Consider the following 20785-nt stretch of genomic DNA (forward strand, 5'->3'; position numbering starts at 1 on the left):
CTGGGTGGCTCAGTGGGTTAAAGCCTCTGCCTTCGGCTCGGGTCGTGATCCCCTGGGATCAAGCCCCATATCGGGTTTTCTGCTCACCGGGGAGCCTGCTTCCTCCTCTCTCTCTCTCTCTCTGCCTGCCTCTCCGCCTACTTGTGATCTCTCTCTCTCTGTCAAATAAATAAAATCTTAAAAAAAAAAAAAAAAAAAAGAATCCCACCCGGAGACCTGTGCTCCTTTCTCAACCATCAAGTGTGCCTGTCCCCACTTCTTCACCACCAAACGTGTGGCACCCATCAATATGTTACACCCCCCTGATCTTTGCAAATACAAAATTGCAAACTGGTTGGTGAGAGAGGGAAAATGCACCATTAAACTGTGTAGGAAATGAATAAGATGTAATAAATTTTGAAAACAGTTGCAGGATTACTATTTTAGGAGGACGATCGGAGAGGCCTCTCCGTGTTTCCTGTTGCTCCTGTAACATCCACAGATGTTGTAGCTTAAGACAATACAAATGTATTATCCTAGAGTTCCATAGTTCAGAGGTTCTAGACAGATCTCACTGGATAAAATCCAGGTGTCCGCAGGACTGCGTTCCTTCTAGGGGCTGAGGGGAGCATCTGTTCCCTTGTCTTTCCCAGGTCTGGAGGCGTCTGCCCTACAGGGCTCCTGGCGCCTTCCTCTACCTTCAAAACGAGTAATGAACCATGGCTGGGCTCTTTCACACCACAGAAGCTCTTGACCCTCCCTCTTCCACATACAAGGACCCTGGAGCCAGCTGTGGGCCCTCCCGGACAATGCTGGCTGCTCTCCCCATCCTGAAGTCAGCTGATTAGCAGCCTTCAGTCCACCTGCTGCCTCAGTTTCCCTCTCTCACTTGACCTGATACATCCTCATGTTCTGGGCTTCAGGCCATGGACCTTTCTGGGGACCACTATTCTGCCAACTGCCGCCCCCACCCCCAACCAAGGGTGAAGCCCTTAGGCAGCAGTCGGAAGTGCTGTGCTCGGAGCCAAGGAGGAGACTGCTGGCTTCCAGGGAGGCCCTGAGCCGGAGCTGGAGCTGACCTAGGGACCCACTGCCCCCAAACTTGTCTCTGACAGGACAGAAGAGGTCAGGCCTCTCTCCAGCAGCGGACTGCGGATTGTCGCAGACTTGGGCTTCTTTGAGTTTTGTTTGAATCGTTTTGATTGGAGAGGCCTGGGCACGTTGAGGGAACCCGTCCAGGAGAGCAGGGAGGGCTGACCACCCACAAAACGAGGGGCACTGGATTCTAGACTGGTACACCTTTGCCACAGGGAGGGGGTATGGGAATTCCCTGCCCCTGCAGAAAACAGAATGAAGACCAGACTCCTACTCCATCTACTTTGCCAGGCATTTCTCAGTCGCTCTGATGTTAACTCAGTTTTGGGGAAAAGTACAAATCTAAACGAGCTGCGAGCTCCACGTGGGACTATGTAGAAGCCGCGTCCTTAAGGCACAAAATCCTTTCCAGGGTGGATTTTTCAGACACGGGAGACGCCGGTACTAGAGCCTTTTAATTTCCCCAGGGGGAGGTACTGAGCAAGAGCAACCGCAGGCCACGGTCACGGAGATCCCAGCCTGAACCCAGCCTGAACCCGCACCAGCCCTACCCCCGACTGCAAATGAAGGGGAAGGGGCGCGCCAGAGGACGTGTGATTTTTCACCCCCCCCTTTTTAAGATTTTATTTATTTATTTATTTGACAGGCAGAGATCACAAGTAGGCAGAGAGGCAGGCAGAGAGAGAGGAGGAAGCAGGCTCACTACTGAGTAGAGAGCCCGATGCGGGCTCCATCCCAGGACCCTGAGATCATCACTTGAGCTGAAGGCAGAGGCTTAACCCACTGAGCCACCCAGGCACCCCTGAAAACCTACTTGGCTTGCTGGTCACTTCCTGTTTCTTTCTCTCTTTCTTTCTTTCTTTTTTTTTTTTTAAAGATTTTATTTATTTATTTGACTGAGAGACAGGGAGAGAGGGAACACAAGCAGAAGGAGTGGGAGAGGAAGAAGCAGGCTCCCCGCTGGGCAGGGAGCGGGATGCGGGCTGGATCCCAGGATCCTGGGATCATGACCAGAGCAGAAGGCAGAGGCTTAACGACTGAGCCACCCAGGTGCCCCCACTTCTGTTTCTTAACCTTACTTTGCATCACTTGTATTTTCATTGGAAGCAAGAGTTGCTCACATCAATAATAATAATAATGATAATAGTGGCCTAATCTTCCCTGAACGCAAAAACAGGCAGGCGTGGTGATCCCAGCTCGCTGGAGGGGCAGGTGTGGGCATCCCACTCCTTAGGAGGAGGACAGTCCTCCTCGCCTTTCCAAGAGCAGATGCTTCTCTAGAAGGCAGATGCGGCAGCCGCGGAGGTGTAAGTGCGAGGAGAAGGGGAGTTTTTCCTGTTGTCTTTCCAAGGGGTATTTTCCTGGCCATGTGGCAGCGATAGGATTACTCCCCTGAGGTGGGGGAAACACTGTTACTGCAATAAGAAATGAAGCCAGAGTTTAAGCCACTGTAAGAAGAAAAGCTGTGCCAGCGAGGCAGAGGGAAGCCAGGCCCGGGTGCTGAGCCTGCAGCAGATGGGCAGGGGACCCCCGCTGAGCCCTCTGCCCCCACCCCGCTGGGCCCCCACTGCACTGCCCCTCCCCCGCATGTACCTGCTTCCTCTGCCCTGCTCCCCCTCTGCTCGCCTCCACCCCCCACCCAAGACACATGCTGTCCCCATTTCATTCGCTGCACCAGTTCTCAGAACATGCGGGAGAAGGTTCACGCTCAACCCTGGGAGGATGTTGAGAATCTTAATTCTTTCTAGTGGCTCCAAACTTACTTGATGGTGGAACTTTCTAGTTTTTGTTTTGTTTTGTTTTTGTTTTTTTAAGGTACAACTCTGATGAGGCAACAGGCTTTAAGAAAAGCTGATTTCATTGGATTCCCTTTCTAAGCCTCCTTGTCCTTAAATGAGAACATCATAGTTGCTTTTGGGGGGATTCCAAGAGAAGGTAGAGCGCTGTGATGTCTGCTTTGTCCTCTGGGGCCTCCCTTGTCCACTTCCACTTCTGGGGAGGGCGGTGATGCAGGCAGGGGACAAAGGTGTTTGCCTTGAGTCTCCTTTCTGGAGCGTGGTCTTTGTGTCTGAAAACAGTGGCTTGGGAGGACATCTGCTGGGGCAAAGAACAGAGCCTCGGTAGGGGAGAAGCCGACCAGAAGGAGAGGAAACTCTGAGCTTGAGGCCCCTTGGGGTCCGGGGCTCTCCCAGTGCAGTTGGATCCCTTCATTGCAGGAGGAGGGGTTACCACTTGTCTTGTCGCCCTGAGGGTAGGTTCTTTCCTTTGTGTTTGGGGAGTATGCTGTGAAGTGACCCTTGGTTCCCTGGAACCTTCCCCTCTCCTATGGGGCTTGCCCTGCCTGAGACAGCCTCAGGCCTTTCATGGCCATCATTCTGTGAAAAAGAGCTATTTGGGACTAATCGCCAATGAGGGACATACTTTATTTTTCCCCCTTTCATTGTCACTTTCCACGAAAGGAGTTGGGGTGGGAGTCACCTCCCTAATGAATTCAGTCCTAGAGTATGAAGCTGGATGACCGGCTATCAGATGCAAAGGAAAGATCTCGCGCCGCTGGTGGAAGGTTGAACCAATGCCCCAGCCATCATGATTTCATGTGGCAAAAACTCAGTAACTCAGAAGGCTTAGCAAATGGGGTGTTTTGATGCATGCTTTTTCTAGTTAATACAAGGGCAAGCAGTTAAATATTTTTTTTCTTTTTTTAAAAAAGATTTTATTTGAGACAGAGAACGTGAGAGAGAGAGAGAGCAAGAGCACAAACAGGGGAGAAGGGCAGAGGAAGAAGCAGGTTCCCCACTGAGCAGAGAGCCCAATGAGGAACTCGATCTCAGGACCCTGGGATCATGACCTGAGCTGAAGGCAGAGGCTTCACTGACGGAGCCACCCAGGCGCCCCTGGCCTGTTATGTTATTTTCTTAATGTATATTAATTGTATCCATGTGTCTTAGTTTTTCCACATGCTAAAATGTTTGGTTTTTTCCCCTAATGACTAAGCATTTACCGTACACTGACAGCATCATTCTGAGCAAGACCTCTACCTGATTAGTGATACAGGCATCTGAAAGGCTAGACATTATGTGATTATGTGTAATGACCAAGTAAAAAGTTGGAAGCTTGTGTTTCAAATTAGTTCCCGATTTTCTTTTCTGGTCAGTTTCCTTTTTCTCCTCCATGTTCCTCAAGGAAAAGTCTACATCTGTGGGCAGTGGGTGGGAGGCTTCTGCTTTGACAGTGAGAGGAGGTGAGGGGAGGAGGGCAGAGAGTTCACAGAACAGCACTACTGTTTGGTTTCTGCGGCATTAGGCTTCCGTATCCTTCTTCTTCTTTTTAAGATTTTATTTATTCATTTGAAAAAGAGAAAGCACAAGCAGGAAGTGCAGGGGCAGAGGGAGAAGCAGGCTCCCCGCTGAGCAGGGAGCCCAAAACGGGACTTGATCCGGAGACCCTGAGATCATGACCTGAGCCGAAGGCAGACGCTTACCCAACTGAGCCATGCAGGGGTCCCAAGCTTTGGTATTATGATGAGAACAGCAGCAGGTATGGATTACTTGGAACGTGTTTAGGAATCATCTCGTTAACTATGCGAGATTTTCAGGTGTACAGATGTGTAGTTTCACCTCTCTGGGACGGATGGTGCAGGCGGTAATCGCAGAGCAGGTGCACAGTAAGTAATGGCAAAGCAGCATAGGCTTCAGGGAGATGGAGCAGTCGATTCTAAACCCAAGGAAACCTCGTGCGTGTCCTGCCTTCTGCTCCTAATTCCCTCCTTCCATTTTGCACACATTAAGTGCCCACATTAAATGCATGTTTTCTTGATAAGTGTTGCTCTTCAGGGTTTCTTTTGCTTCAGGACATAGATTCATTGGAGAAACGTTCTTCTCCTCAAAGCTCTCAAGTTACAGAAATTGATGAAAAAATCAGAAGTGTGCATAATTAAGGATTCAAATTAAGATCAGCTCTACAGAGTACCAATCTGCAACTTGAGTTACCAAATAGGTTTATGGATATATTAATTCATGAAATTCATTTAACACAGTCAACATTTTATTCGGTTTCACAGGAAATGAATACTTTAACAAAAATCCTATCTTCAACACATAAAATGCTACACACTCCAAGGGCATTCCATTAGTGAGAGTTGGTGGTGCAGGAGAAGTCCATTTTAGGGTCTGTCTACACTTTTGTCTAATTAACAAGGCTGTGGACTCTCATATTTAACAATGTAACAGGTCTTTATTCCAAGAAACATTTTGTTAACGCCCAAATTTAGCTCTGATATGTTTGTGGTGGGGAGCATCTATAGATACAAATGAACTTCTAACGTTTTGGTCTCAAATATTGACCATTTACCTGCCCACCTGTTGGTAAGCAGGGATAGCCAAATAAACACAATTTCTTTAAGCTGTCAAGATAAAGCCATGAGTATACTTATTGTGATATACAGATGATGTGAGGTTTAACTGTCTTCTTTACCGGAACAGAGAATCCCAGCACTTAGACACATAAGCATGCACACAATGGGAGTCCTTCCTGCTCTTGGCCAAGAGAATCCGGATGGTTCTGGGGGGCCCCTGGAGGCCAGGGAAGTTATTTCAGGAGTCTGAGAGTCAGCACTCGGGGGCCACTAGCTTTGTAATCTGAGGCACTCGTTCTAAAAGACTAGTTCCTCCCAAATCGTCTTCGAGCCTTTAAAATTATACAATGGAGTTAATAAATCATGTTACACAATTTAATGTTGTATGTCGTCTCATCCTTTCTGCTAGGAAATAGCTGAAGCAGACACACCTCATCTCGCCAAAGTGAACTTGGGGGTCTTCTGTGCGGACACACTCTGACAGAGCCATGGCCGTGCCTCCTCAACAAAGCATCTCTTCCCTTCCCCCCAAATGACAGCAAATGATAAACGTGAAAAAGGATATTTTAAAAACTCTGTATTCAATTATTCACACCAAAGGATATCCATTAAAATTATGAACATCTCTACATATATTTCATGTATCATACATATATATATATACTTTGTATGTATAGTTACATATCGACAAAAAATTTCTGGCTGTCCTAAGCATGTAAGTAAAATCAAAGCTCCATTTTGCAGTGTCACACCCATATATGCATATATACCGGCAGTTTGAATTATGAATTTATTTACAACGTGCCTTGGTTATAATAAATGATTACTGCTCTATTATACAAACGTAACGGTAAAGGTTTCTTTCAATACAAAGACTGCAAATGAATACATGAAAAATTACACACATGTACAATATTTATAATTTATAAATGCAAAGTTAAGACCTCTTTAAATTATTGCACTTGTGCATTTTACAAAGATTTTTATATGTCATACATATAAAACAATTGTTTTGTTTGCTAACTCATCAACTACAATGAAATCGGGTATTATTAACTTGAAATCCTTTCTCCTTCCAAAAGAGAGCCCACTACAATGTTGGTGGTAGAGCCATCAGCTCTACAAGTCGGTCTGTTAAGTGCACTGTATTTTGGACAGCTTATAACCCATCTTACACCTTAGCAGCGTGGGGTCAGCAAGATCACAGCTGGCAAACCCGGGGGGGTAACTGAACTAGGTAGGGATATAGGATTCTTTTGTTTCTACAGAAAGCCACCTTTCCTTTTCCGAAAGATTCAAGATGCTGCCTATCTCTAAGTTTTGGTAACTTTCACAGTGTTTGGGCAAGCACAGGATTTCACGTGGGCCACTGGGTTGGGTCAGGTGAATAGGTCTGGGCACTGTCTAGAAATACCTTCTCCAGATCAATCTGTTGAACTTTCAATGTGCACACCAAAGGCATGCGTAGAACACACACCATACAAGAGATCGTATGGGAAATAATGCTCCCCTGTGGCATTTACATTGGCTGTTGGAGAGAGGCACAGGACTGCATATGATTCAAGTGGCTAAAGGAAAAACAAAAGCTGCAACACTCATGGTCTCATCATATTTCAGGTGAGCTGAAGGACCAGATGATACTTCGCAACCCTCCCTTGCAGCAGGAATGAAAACCTTCCATTTATACTTCTGCACACGCACAGTACCCCAAGCTACCGGCTGGCAGTGGGCACGTGTATAAACGGACCTCTCTACTTGACACACTGCATTCAGCTCTTAACTTGCAGGCCAGGTCCTCGAACGACACTGACCCAGCAGAGGAACACACGGGTCTGCACGCGTTCAGCGACCGATTGCTCGCGCTCGCTTTAAAGCGAGGTCCAACGATGCGGGAGGCAAACGGCACTGCTGTCCACTGTGGGGCTGAAGAGGGGGAAATCGGAGCAGGTGAGTGAAGACAGTAATGCTTCTTTGAATTTGAAATAGCATGTCTTGGGCAACATTAATGTCTTTCCCTTTATCACACCCCTTTAATTTAGAACCAGAACACCACTGAAACTTCTTTCTTTCTTTTCTGCTGTTTTTACCATCACAGAAACGCGTCTAATGCTTCAGACAACCAAAATAGCCAGGACAAAAAAAGATAAAATCCAGAAAGGCTATAGTGCTGCTTTGGGAATCACTAATTGAAACTTAAGATTAAGTGCCTAAAGAAATGGGCAGATGTGTATCAGGGTAAACACCTGTGCAAAGATTGAACAGAATAGCCATGCACTGCTGACAGGCAGGGGACAGGGAGGGGGGACAAGAACCGATGGCATACTCCGCTAGGTTACATTCTACAGAATTTAAAGTCAGGCAATAAAAGGGATACATTAATGTGACTAAATGAGTAAGTCTTTAAAGAATTAAACCCTAAATAAAATCAGCAAAGTGTAGAAAGCAAACACATGTCTGAAATAGATAAAGGTCAGAAGTGATTTTCAAAATCTAAATCATGCATAGGTACCTGAAACCCAAAAAAATCACACCCGCCATAACTGTGTCACAGTTCTTGGAAGTTCTTGCAAAAAAGATGACATCTGAACAGTTCACTGCTTATAGTCATCAGGGTATGTGTGAATGACATCAAATAAAGGACAGGATTCTGACGAGGAGAGAATGGCCCTATCCACTCGGTTGGATCCAATTACCACAGATATGTCCCTTTAGATGTTTTTAGTTCTAGTTAAGCAAGAAAAGCAAAATAATAAATATATGAACAAAGAAGTAAAATTATAGTATTTAAAATAAAGGCACAGGCCAAGGCGTGGTGAATAATTTAGTTCCGTTAAAGCTCAAACCTTAATTTTGAGTTAAAAGACCAGAAACATAATATTCAAACTAAATCTATTAAAAAATCCGGGGAGCTAAGGTATTATGCGTCTATGTGTGTCCTGTACAAACACAGCTAGTGTGCCCAAACATACCAATAAAGCAAAGTCACTGAGACTGTACAAAACTTAAAAAAATCTAAAGCTATCTGAAAAGCATGCTAAGAAGAGGAAACCTACACTGGACAAATCCTGTTTCAAAGTAGTTCTGTTTGCGTCATTGTGAGAAAATCACCTCCAGTGGCACCCTATCCTTCCCGCTGAGGGAAGAGTCCAGATGAGGACGGCTATGCTAAGTTGTTCTGCGTGGTCTCTCTTCCATGACCGATTTCTGATGAGCCCCGTGGGGATAACTAGAGCTGGGAAGTGGATCTCAATCTTGCCCCAGGAAAAGGGCCGTTTTTGAGAATTACTTTCCGCATCCATTTTATTTAAAATAATTCATTAAATCAAAGTCAACTACTAATTAATAAGATGCTTGCAATTTTTAGAGTTTTATTCCTCTGCCTACATTCAGTATTTCATGTTGTTGGCATGCATTTCCAAGAAAATTTCTAGCTAAAAACTTTATTCACTGTCTCTGGGAAGATAATGAAAATAATTGCATTTGACAATAAAATTGTGTCTGTTATAAATCAGCACAACCAATAAAAACTTCCACAAATTGAACAGCTGGCTACCAAATTTATACCGAATGGGGAAATTTGGGCCCAATATAAAATGCCACCTTCATGAGAAACTCATCAAAACCTTTGGTAATAAAAACCATCTGCCTTTTCAAGAAAAGATCTGGGAAAAAGATGAGAACAGAACTCAAAAGTTTGTCTGCTAAGTATATCTGCCCCAATACAAAAATAATCCTAACTGCATGTTTTCCAAAGCAAATTATTGACTAAATAACACTGCATCTTGAGCCCATTTAAGCTAAATGATTCCTAACTAGATCTTAAGAATATTAACAGTTTACATTAGAATACAGTCCTTCCTTTGTTCGAACTTTGCTTTGATTATGACAATATATCAAGAGAAATCAACCAACCCATAAACCCATGAATGTTTCTTTGGAAAACTGTTCAAGGTACAAGGTCAATAATATAAGACAGCTGGCTCTATCAAAATAAGAGAATTTTTGGTAGTAATTTTAGAAAAGCAATCTCAAAAAGCAAAAAGAGCCATGAGATTCCCTCCCCTCAGGACTGTTTCCTACATCAAAAAGCAAAATTCATGCATTCTTTTAAGATCTTTTTAATTAAACCGTCTCCAGTGGTATTTCGAGTCAGTCGAGTTCCAGTACATGGCCATACTAACTCTTGGGATTGAAATTTGATTGGGTGGGTCCAGTTTCATAAACCTGAGCGCAGAAAAACATGCAACATTTTAGAATTCAATTCTATAAATGCACTAACATGAAAAAAGGACTTTTCTGCTCACATTTTCCAACACACAAAAAATCAGTTTTTGAAGAATGGGGCCGATTTTTACTTTCTATAGATGTGTTTGCATCTCTATCCTTTATATACATATGTACTTCCGTAGGTGTGTGTCAAGCCACGGTGATATTTCTCTCTTTAGATATTTCATTTTATCTCATATTGTATAACCATAATAGCAAGTGGAGTGCCAGGGAGGGAAGACGGCAACTTTCAGAAGCCCAGAGGGAAACGGAATACATAGTGTTCATTTTAAAATAAGAACAATGTTTCTATATACCTAACTCTGCTACAATTAAATCATGTTGTAGGAACATGTGATTTCTTTTTGCAAAAACCATATGGATAACAATGTGTACAGTACTGAATATGTAAAAGCATTATTTTAAAAATTTATTTTATCAAAAGTAATATTCCAGTTTCCTGCCAAGTGAACAGCAGATAAGTTGTTTATTACGGATCTGCCGATCACTTCTTGAGACTCTAGTTCTCTCAGTCCTTCAGGTCAGGACTAAGCACAGCTCTGGAGGTGACCTTGCCATTGCGCTAAAAATCTCGACAGCTTTCATGTGCATCAGAAGTGACTGGCTTATAATCCTTGTAGGAAGGGGTCCAGAACTCTACTTTTGTGTGGGTTTTTTTTTTTTTTCAAAACACTTACATTGTAGAGTAATATTATTCTACAAAAATTATACAGAAGACTGTCCAAACTACAGGTTTGGACGTAGACACTTGATACTGGAGCAGAGGAGAGAGAACAGAACCGCGCCACGATGCGTTCGCACTGTGTTCTCCTCCCTCCCGTGGTGGACAGAGCACTTGGGAAACGTGACCGGGGAGCACAAAGCAGGGGCCGGACCGGGGGATGGGTGCATCAGAGCAAAGTAAAAATTACACAAGACTTAAATTTTATGGTTTAATTTGGTTTTAAGAGAAATGTATGGTATTTTAGTTAAATAATTCATAGAATAAACCTCTCACTTTGAATGTGAGTCTAAAATTTTGCAATGACACCAAGTGAAAATATAAAGAAATCATTATTAAAATTCACATTTGACATCCCGTAAGACCTGTTAAGACAAATTCATATGCCTGGCTTATTTTTGTTGTTCTTTATGCAAAGGGTTTAGAAAACGTGCCTACAATGAAGGAAACAAAAAATAAAAAAAATTCTTTGACATTTTTTCAACTGATACTTGGAGTTCTGAGATTTATTCTGATGTATATCTGCATCTCTTCTCAAGAGGATGGAAAGGCTACTTCCTTTAGTGTAAATCTATTCATCCAAGCCCCTTAGTATAAACTTAAAGAACACACTTTTCATCCACCTCGCTTTTAATTCATGAGGCTCTGAAACAGGAATCTAGTTTCCATCACTGATTGCAGAAAGACACTTACTGTCACAGTGACGCTTGTCCCGAGGCTGTCCGCTATAATTCACGCTAATTACGAGTAGGTCACACACGAACATTCACAACAGTAATGTGTAAAAATTCCTATTTATAACCAACAACATCAAAGCAACACTGGTGTTTAAGCCAAAGCACAATACCATAATAGTACCATGTTAACCCCTCCCTAGAAAGATACAATGGAAAAGTACCCCTTTCTGAATAATTCTTGTCCATTTCCACTAAGGCCTCAGCCACGTGCGCCTGTTAAAAAAGGCCAGTTCACGAATCAGACGGAGCCCCTGGGACGGCGGATTTCGGTCACGGGGTGGTCCTGGGTGGTCACAGTCTCTGACGCGTCACAGAGGAGACTGGCGGGGAGTCATCGGCTTGACGTGTTCTCTTGATGCTACCTTCTTCGAGAGGCTTGTGCCCTAGTTACCGGGTGTAGGTTTCCCCCCACGAAAAGAAAAGGAAGAAAAGTCAAAGAAGCAGGACGAGCACGTGTAGGCGGGACGGCTGGAGTGGCCGTCAGTCGTCGATCTTCACAGGCAGCTTCTCCGAGGGCCCGTGGGCCGCAGGCTGGGATGAGATCCACACGGCGCTCTCCTCCCCTCGGATCACCTTCTCCCACTGGCTGAGGTTATTCCTAAGGAATAAAAAAGTTTAAAAAAGTTTAAAAAAAGGATTTCTGGGCCGGTCTCCATCATTCATCCCATCCCCCACCCTGCGAGGCATAGCTGAGCACCGTGGCCTTCTGGCACCTTTCTGAGGCCAACAATGAGCAGCCGCTGGGAGGCGCAGGGTCCCAGCGAGGCTCCTTGATGAGGTCCCGCAGCTCATTTCTGCAGCAGAGCCTGCAGCCAGCAAGGATCGGGGGTGGGGGGGTGGGTGTGGGGGATGCAGGGGGGGGCGGGGGGGTTGGGAACCTTGTCCCAGGAGCTCCAGGCGACAGGGCAACTGCTGAGCTCGGCTCAGGACATACCATTTCATAATCAGTGAGGAAGGAGGACCTGGGAAGGGGCACAAGCCACAGGGTGTCCTAGCCAGAAGCACGATGGTCAATGGAGAGGAAGGGAACCCCGGTGGCAAGAACGTTCGGCTGCAGCACCAACAGCCAGGAGCTCCCGCTGTGCAGGCGGACACAGTATGCCACTTGGGGTCCCTGCCACCTCATACCGGAAACTGGGGAGTAGCCTTATTTTGAACACTGTGTCATATATAAAAAGTCACTGTAAGTTATATGCAGTACCAATGTTAGAAATTTCTTTGTTGCGGTAAAGGCATCTTTCTGTTCTTGCACCTTGTGGTCTCAGACTCAGCCTGCTTGTCCCCCTTTCCATCGGTTTTTCTCTCTCCAGATCTGCGGTTCAAATGCGACGGGCATCCTGATCTCCTTGAACAGAGTGACCACTGCCCCCGCCCCATGTGGCTGACCAGGCAGAGATCTCATCAACACTTCCCACCTCCTACCTTGCTTTCTTAGACACAAAGCCAAAATCAGAAGGGAACCTTGCACTGGCAAACACAAAATTCATACAAAGCATGCACAATGAAAAGACACCTCTGGATGAAAGAAATCTCTAAAATGTATCCTGAAAAATGGAATAATTTTAGCTTCTGTGTCATATTACCACATATTTTTTGCCCAGAGCCTAAAGAGATCTTTGATATACCGGAAAATAGACACTAAACTGATTTTGCCATGTTTCCTTAGACACCAATGAATTTTTTTTAAGTGTTAGTAAGATTAAAATGGCCTTTAAGAGATTCTGGGGTTCAGCCAAGTACAATGAAGCAAGAACGCATCCAGTCTGCTGGGACGGAGGAATCCCTATCCTCCCGCTCGGTAACGACAGCAAGCGCTCATTCTGCTGGCTCTGGGTAGTTCACGGAAAATACAGATAATTTTTAAATAGGAAAGGACTTTTGACTGTTACCTACGATTTTGTTTGTAATGACATGGATTTTGATTGATATCGACATTTCTCTTTGGTGGGGCACTGACTTGTCCAACCCAGTTCCACTAGGAATGCGTCCCAGCTCATACTCCACGTTGTCCACACGGCTTAGCCCGGAGGTAATAAGACGACATTGTGATGCACTCGCTGCGGAGGAAGGTCAGTGACCGCTCACGAAATCAGCTGGGGTGTTATGTTCACTCCCCAAAAGCAGAGAAGAGAAACCATCGCTTCCGCAGGAAAAAAACAGGATCTTTTTTTCCCATCTCCCTCCTTATTGGTTTTCTTTGCTTTCCTCATGATAATTAATTCACGAAATAAGTTTCAACAGCAGAGGGTGGCGGTATACCAAAGGCCTCGGATTTGTTTAAAGTCCCACATCTGTTCTCTCCCGGACTGTGTGCCCACCCAACCCCCACGGGTGCCCGCGGCTGAACAGGTAGAAAAACCAGCGGGACGCCAGCTCTCTTGCAGAAAAGCAGCACGTATGGCTGCTCTGTTCACTGCCCTTTGACTTCCCCAGAGGGAAATTCTTTTCAAAGTAACATGAAAATCTTAGAAAAATTCCAGTCTTCTCAGCTAAGCGCATCCCTCAAAAGCTATGAGAAAAGAATGCAGGGGAGTCTGAAGCTGGGAAGGATGAGAGGGGGCTCATCCCTCTTTGGGAAGAAACAAAAACTCACAGAGAAAGAAGGTCCCAGTCAAGGCTTCCCCCTCCTTCCCCCTCCTCCTTCACACAACCAACTGTGGGATTAAGCTGAGTCCCTCCCCAGCAAGTAGCCCTGAACACACATTATGGGCCCGTATTTTTAAAAACACGTTGGGCGTGGATCCCTGGATCCTAACAAAACACAAACCAGATACCTTCCTGCTCCTTTTTCATGAATGAAGGACTTTATGAACACCCTTAACGTGGCCTTGTTACCGAGGCAAACGCAGCCCACGAAATGACATCAGTGTGGACTGCAGCGGGACGCAGCACGCACACTGCGGCGAGGAACATTCCACCCGAGTCCTCCTCTTCCTGCGCCATCCCGGCCCCGCCGGGCGGTGGTACGCACCTGCAAGCTTTGAGGAGCGGCTCCGTGGGCGGGAAGATCTGCGTGAGCGTGGTGTAGCAGGGGATGGCCACCGCGTTGTAGAAGCCCAGCTGCCCCGCGCAGAGCCACGCACAAGACACAAAAGGGTACGTTAGCAACAACCTCTCAGCTGAGGCTTCTATTCTCAGCCCTAACTGTAAAATGTTCTAGTTTTGTCCCCCGATATGTAGGCTCCATGAACACGGCTGCCGGTGCCTTTAAAAACGCCTTAAAATACATCCTCGAAATAACACACACAAAAGTTCATCCCAAACCCAAATTCAACATTCAATGAGATTCCATTTATAGATCAGTCCAGTTGTAATGCAAGCCCTGTTCTTGTCGCTGGTCAAAGTTAGTTTTCTACCATGGACATTTCAGAGTCAACCCTGCCCTTCTTCTATACGGTGGCCTCTTCTCCAACTCAGAGTTCGCGAATTGGTGCAGGTGTTTTGTGGGCTTGCTACGCTCGGCTGTGGGTGTCTTGCGTGGTCTCCCGAGACTTTCTTCCTCCCCGCTCCCTGTTCTCGACCTACAACAAATCTCACGGACTATATCCTCGTTCTCTCATGTCACAGTTCTCTTAATGTGCTCAATTTCACAGTTTTTCAGCTGTGGTACTTTAAAAAATATATTAAATGGCACTTTGTTAGGAATTTCAGGCCACAGTAAATGCTGCTGGCCCAGACTGGCCTCAGGAAGGCTGGATACAAACGGCCCCTAGGCTGTCAGGAGAGAATGCAGATGGTCTAGCTACAGTAACTGCCCCAGTGGCTGACACCGTGGATAAGATATGATGGGCTCTCTGGATGGGGGACCCCCAAACCAGGGCTTACCAATTTCTCTAAAAAACTGAACTTCAGGGAGATGCACCAAAGGATACAGAAGAATGGAATCTCCTGGGTCCCTTTCTGCTTTCTGCTGTTGCGGAGTCTATCATCACAATCACCTTCTTAGCATACTGCCTATGCATGCCTATCTTTGACTTCGTAAATCAACACAGAGACTTCTCTTATTTCAATATTTTAGCAGATATCATGGAGCACAAGATCTTGAGAAAGAAATCTTGGAAAGTAGAGTATTTTCTTATCATGGAAAGAACATTTTAGTGGTAGTCACAGTTCGGAAGTAATACAGCTGGCAAAATATTAGCCGATCACAGAGATATTTTATTTAAAACTCGCTCATACTATAAACGGATCTGCAATTTTGGCAAAACCCCAAACTCTTCACTTAATTAAAAGGCATTAGAACGGAGCATGTCCTCTAATGGCATTTCCCGCTCTCCTGTGTACTCTGTTGGGGTGACAGCTTAACTATCTAGAAAGAAGAATTTCGTTAGATCCCGATCTTAAGCCATATGGCAAGATAAGTTTCAAAAGAATTCACAAGTCAAATATAGAACGATGGAAGGAAGAGTAACAAAAGAGGAGTGAATGTTTTTACAACCACACAGCTGGACAGGAACTTCACAACAGGACATGGTAAGCAGATGCCAGGCAGGGAAGACAGAGCTCTGTGAGCACATATATGGGAAAGTTCCATAAACAACAGTAACAGGAAAGCAAACTGCAAGAACCACAGGCACCAGGCATGTGGGGCCGGGCACGTCGGTGCGTGTTCAGTAGGGAAGGAACAGGGAGCGCCTGATGGACGCGGCGGTGGCTAGGAACGGGAGCACACTGAGACCCTCGGACCCTGATGGGGAGAAAACCACGTGGCCCTTCTCTGTGCCGACGTTTCCGAGAACTGCGGACTTGCCTCAACTTTGGTATGAATAGTGAATAAATTAACTTTAATTGAAATAGGAAAGCTTGAGAACTTAATCCCAAACCATCATCCTGTGAGTTTTCTAAAATGTTTTCTAAATGAAATCCTATAATTATTTGATCATAACTAACTTCCCTGTTATGGTGTTAGAAGTTTGGTAGTTTAAAAAGACTATAATCTGAGATACAGATCACACCACACACGCAAAACGGACAGGCACGAGAGCTGTCAAAACATTGACATAAATCATGTGGTAAGACTTGCAAAACTAATAATATCAACCGTTGGTAAGACAAAATGCAGAATGTACTAGAATACCAAGCATTGTTTGCTAGGAAAAGTGGGCCTGGTGAAAATCTCTATAATGTTACCCTCTAAAAAATAACTTTGCACGAAAAGCTTTTCTGCCTGTTAAAGACACTAACAACTCCAACTCATCCATCCCTCCATTTCAAGCAGTCACTGCCCTGACTCCATCTGCAGAAGGAGCTGATGGCATGGGTAGCTGTGGCTTCTTTAAACCCAACTGGGATTTCTTATCCTGGCCTTCCTGTCCCCAAACTCCTTCTAAACACAGAAGGTTCCAAGTGGTCCTGGGTTCTACGAGATGGCATATACGTTGAATTTACGTGTGATTTTATGACTGCCTTCGATTATTTGACTTCTCGACAGCATCCATACCTGGCCTTGTGGGACCTCATCCTTCTTGTCTCTGTCCATCATGGGAATAGGCTGTATTCCCAACTTCTTCATCTCATCACCCTAAGAGAAATGGAAAAAACCAAGCTTTGTCAACTTATAAACAGCTCTCAAGTCTTGGTATTAATGAGTTGTTCCCTTCATTCATTAATTTTCTTCACAATGGATAATGTTTTTGTTTAGTTGACCCAAACAAATGTCAAAACAATGAAAACAATGTATCATTGTTTGGTTTTTATCCTATGTTATTCTCAACTGAATTACCAGGAGCGCAGCCATCTCTCCCGGTTTTACTGTACAGAAGTTAATGAAAGTCGTGACAAGGGGAGACCGACAGAATAGTGAGGAGGACAAAGAAGAACAAGAATGGAAGGATCTCAAGCCCTTTCCTCACTTATTCTTCAAAGGAATGCTCGTGTGTGCTGAATGGGATGAGGCGAGGCTTTAGGGAGAAAGACTATATATCGAGAATGGTCTGCTAAAATGTGTTAGTAAAGATACAGTGTAATCGGCTACACATCACCATACAGGGTATACTCACAGATGTTTATTGGAGTTTTTCTATTTTGCAGGCGCTGGGGTAGGTAACAAGCAAATATTTCATTTAATCTTCATGAAATACTAGGAGTTATATACAATATTATCCACATTTTACAGATTTTAAATTATCTTCCTCTTTTTAGTAATTTGTTGAAGATGGCTACAATCTTCTTTCTCAACATACCTCAACGTTTACCTTCCTACCCTACTATCCCTCACATTTCTTCGTTATTCAATTATTTTAATTATTTCACAATCATGCTTATTTTTAGAAATCAGAGGTACAGAACTAAAAACATCCTAGATTTGCTAAGGTAGGTCCAAAACAAATGTTGAGGACCCCCACGGAGGGTTCTACTGCAGGACAGAGGCCAAGCGCACAGGTCGAGGACCCCCACGGAGGGTTCTACTGCAGGACGGAGGCACCTGAAATACAGCTTCTACTCCAATGTTACCATTTTAAGTATTAATTCAGTGGTTCTCAAACTTTTTCTTTTCCTTTTCTTTTTTTTTTTAAAGATTTTATTTATTTATTTGACGGAGAGAGATCACAAGGAGGCAGAGAGGTCAGCAGAGAGAGAGTGGAGGGGGGGAAGCAGGCTCCCTGCTGAACAGAGACCCTGATGCGGGACTTGATCCCAGGACCCTGAGATCATGACCTGAGCTGAAGGCAGAGGCTTAACCCACTGAGCCACCCAGGCGCCCTTTTTTTCCTTTTCTAAGTGAGTGAAATTGCACAGGCCCCTGCTCAAGGTTATTAGAAGCCCCATAAATAAAAAGACTGAATAAATAAAGATTTGACTACGTACAGTTCTCACAAATAGGATCAAGGCTACAGAGGAGAGCAGTGCAGTGCTGCAGAGTACGCATCCAAGGGAGATCTGGCCCAGTGTGGGGCAGGCAGAGGAAGATGCAGAGGGCAGGGCGGGGGTTGGGGGGTCTCGAAGCTGACCTAGATGGCTGTGAGAGGGACTTGACTCAGGGAATCCAGAGGGGCTGAGACGTGGAATAGCCTGGAGGCTGTGGGTTTTGGAGGTCAAGTTCGTGATTTTTGTCTTTATCACAACAGCATGGAGGGACAGACTGGGAACAGAATTAGAGCCATTCCTAGCCTGCAGATGTGACAACGAAGGCACAGAGAAGAGTCACAAAGCTGGTCTGAGGTTTGATCCCAATTGCTACAGCAGGACGCCCATCTCCAGCACCAGGACATCAAAGAGCGCACTCTGTGTGACTGTTAGTCTAACTCTAAAAGAAAAGGCAGGGAGAGGGGGTAGGCGGTGGGGACAGAGACGGGACAGAGCAGACATCTGGGCGGTGAGCCGGCAAGACGCAGTGGCCATGATCTCTGCTTCCTCCCATGGACTGCGAGGTCCCTGAAGATGGCATCCATGAGCACTTTGGGAGCTTAATCAAATCTTTGTGCACTGTTTAATCAGTGCAGAATACAGAGGGGGAAAATCTACATAACATATGTCACATTTTGATTCGTATTTTAGAATACAAATACAGCTGTGAAAGTGTGAATTACACCAGTTAAATAAAATTATTTGCAAAACGATACGCTAACGTCAGACCAGTTCTCCGTATGTGATATTTACAGAAAGTGTTGCAGGTTACTACTTTTAGACACATATGTGAATTAAGTTAACGGGTAATAAAGTTAGGGATTATAGTTCAGACACGTATCTTTAAAACAACCTTCTTAACTGAGTCTGACAGTAACTAGATTCAGGGATACACACTATAGAATAAGAAAAATCATGCAGGAGTTTGGGCACACACTGTGTATGCATTCCGGAGAAGTAACTCTCCAGGTCTGCGGTCCTCACCCAGCAAACATTTTTGGGTTTGCCATTGTGAAAAAATTTAACATTATAGATCGTTTCTACTGAACTATGAACTGAACGATTGGCTGGTTTTTACTTTTTCCATCCATCCTTTTATATGGGTGCGGCTGAGTGGGCTGAATCAGAAATGACCAACCGTTCACCCTCCAAATTCACTTCTTTAGGAGGAGGTGCACAAACATTTTGCTTCATTTGTTTCCTTGAAGTCATCTCTGAATATGCAGGGGCCTATTTGTGGGTTCATGTGAACAAGAGAATGTTGTGCTCCTTCCTGGACAATTCAGAAAGCAAACTGAGAAATATAGCACACATTTCTGATAACTGATGTAATTCAGTCAAGAAAAGGTACTAATGAAAGTAAAGTCCCACGGTTGCCTCATGTCAGCGCTATCACGAGTTAGAAGCCCACATATTCTGTGGAACTCATAATGGACTGTCTGGAATATTGACAGACTCTCGTATGTCTATGGTACAAGGTGATTATGTCCCCAGTTTCCAGTTGCAGACACATACGGCCTGTGACACGGAGGGACCCACGGTATCATGGATGGATGTCTGTATAAATGTCCTTACATCTGTGTGGAAATGCTAATGCCTCTGTTGCATGTGGACGGGCAGGAGTTTTCTGAAGTAATTCGCAACCTGAGCTACTAAGACATTGTTACGAATGTACCCATATATTTACTTTCTCATCAGACTTTTTCTCACTTTTAATGTTCATATAAAAATAAAAAACATACCTCAGCCCAGAATTCTGCATATATATCATTTGCTGTCAATTTTGTAACCGGCCATAGTTTTGTTACAGAGCAAAGATCACAGGCAGTCATCATCAGACCAATGACACGATCTCTAGAACACAAGAACACAAAACAGGTCAGCCTGGCATTTGCACGCTTGCAATAAGGTTAGAAACACTTGTGCATTTTCAAGAAGGCTTCAGTAGTCATTACTTGGCAGGGAAGCAAGTGGAATGGAAGAGCAGTGTTGCTTCACCTGGAAGGACACAGGTCCCCTCCGTCACCGCCCTGTGAGGGGTTACCACATGCCCCTGCTGCCTCAGGGTTACTGCTGTAATCAAGACAGTGTGGGCATAGCCCTGGGCCCACCTCTGTCCTCCTGGAGTTCTGCAAATGTACAGGGTGAAGAAACCTTGGAGAAAATAAATCTACCTCAAGTGTTGATATAAGAAAAATGTGAGGTGCGGAGAATAGGGTGGCCTCCCCACAGCTCCAGCAACACCAGACAAGGCCAGAGCAGGGGCAGGTCCTCAGCGCGCTCGCTGTCCTCCAAGTTCAGAGACCGGGTGTGACGGGAGCAGCCTCCCCACACTGTGCAAACTCTAACCTCCAAATGGAATGAGTTCTCTTTTTCAGTTGCTTTGCATTCACATTTTGACTTATTTTTTCCCTAAATGTGACTTGGTTTCATCTTTCCTCTTTTTTTTTTAAGACTTTATTTATTTGACAGACAGAGATCACAAGTAGGCAGAGAGGCAGGCAGAGAGGCAGGCAGAGAGAGAGAGGAGGAAGCAGGCTCCCCGCTGAGCAGAGAGCCCGATGTGGGGCTCGATCCCAGGACCCTGGGATCATGACCTGAGCCGAAGGCAGAGGCTTTAACCCACTGAGCCACCCAGGCGCCCCACATCTTTCCTCTTGAATAAAAAGAAAAAACTGCTTGAAGACTTCAAATGGACATAGCGCTACCATTTTCACAGATTTGGTCTAGGGACATGTGGTTGCCCTAAATAAAATCTATGCTTGA

The 20785-nt window shown here is 44.9% G+C and overlaps 1 protein-coding gene across 6 annotated transcripts in view; it reads right to left on the reverse strand.

The window, feature by feature from the left end:
* Positions 1 to 11406: 11406 nt before the first annotated feature.
* Positions 11407 to 20785, reverse strand: part of PDE10A (phosphodiesterase 10A) — a 569965-nt gene continuing 560586 nt past the window's right edge. For all 6 annotated transcript variants that reach the window (XM_032837201.1, XM_032837200.1, XM_032837203.1 and 3 more), the window contains 4 exons: positions 19762 to 19873; positions 16614 to 16694; positions 14145 to 14233; positions 11407 to 11771 (listed from right to left, as the gene is read on the reverse strand). In XM_032837201.1, coding sequence (XP_032693092.1) covers positions 11654 to 11771; positions 14145 to 14233; positions 16614 to 16694; positions 19762 to 19873 — 400 coding nt within the window. In that variant the 3' untranslated portion in view covers positions 11407 to 11653. The remainder of the gene's footprint in view (positions 11772 to 14144; positions 14234 to 16613; positions 16695 to 19761; positions 19874 to 20785) is intronic.

The sequence above is a fragment of the Lontra canadensis genome, unplaced genomic scaffold (assembly GCF_010015895.1).
Source record: "Lontra canadensis isolate GAN:19392208 unplaced genomic scaffold, GSC_riverotter_1.0 scaffold97, whole genome shotgun sequence".
Lineage (NCBI taxonomy): Eukaryota > Metazoa > Chordata > Mammalia > Carnivora > Mustelidae > Lontra > Lontra canadensis.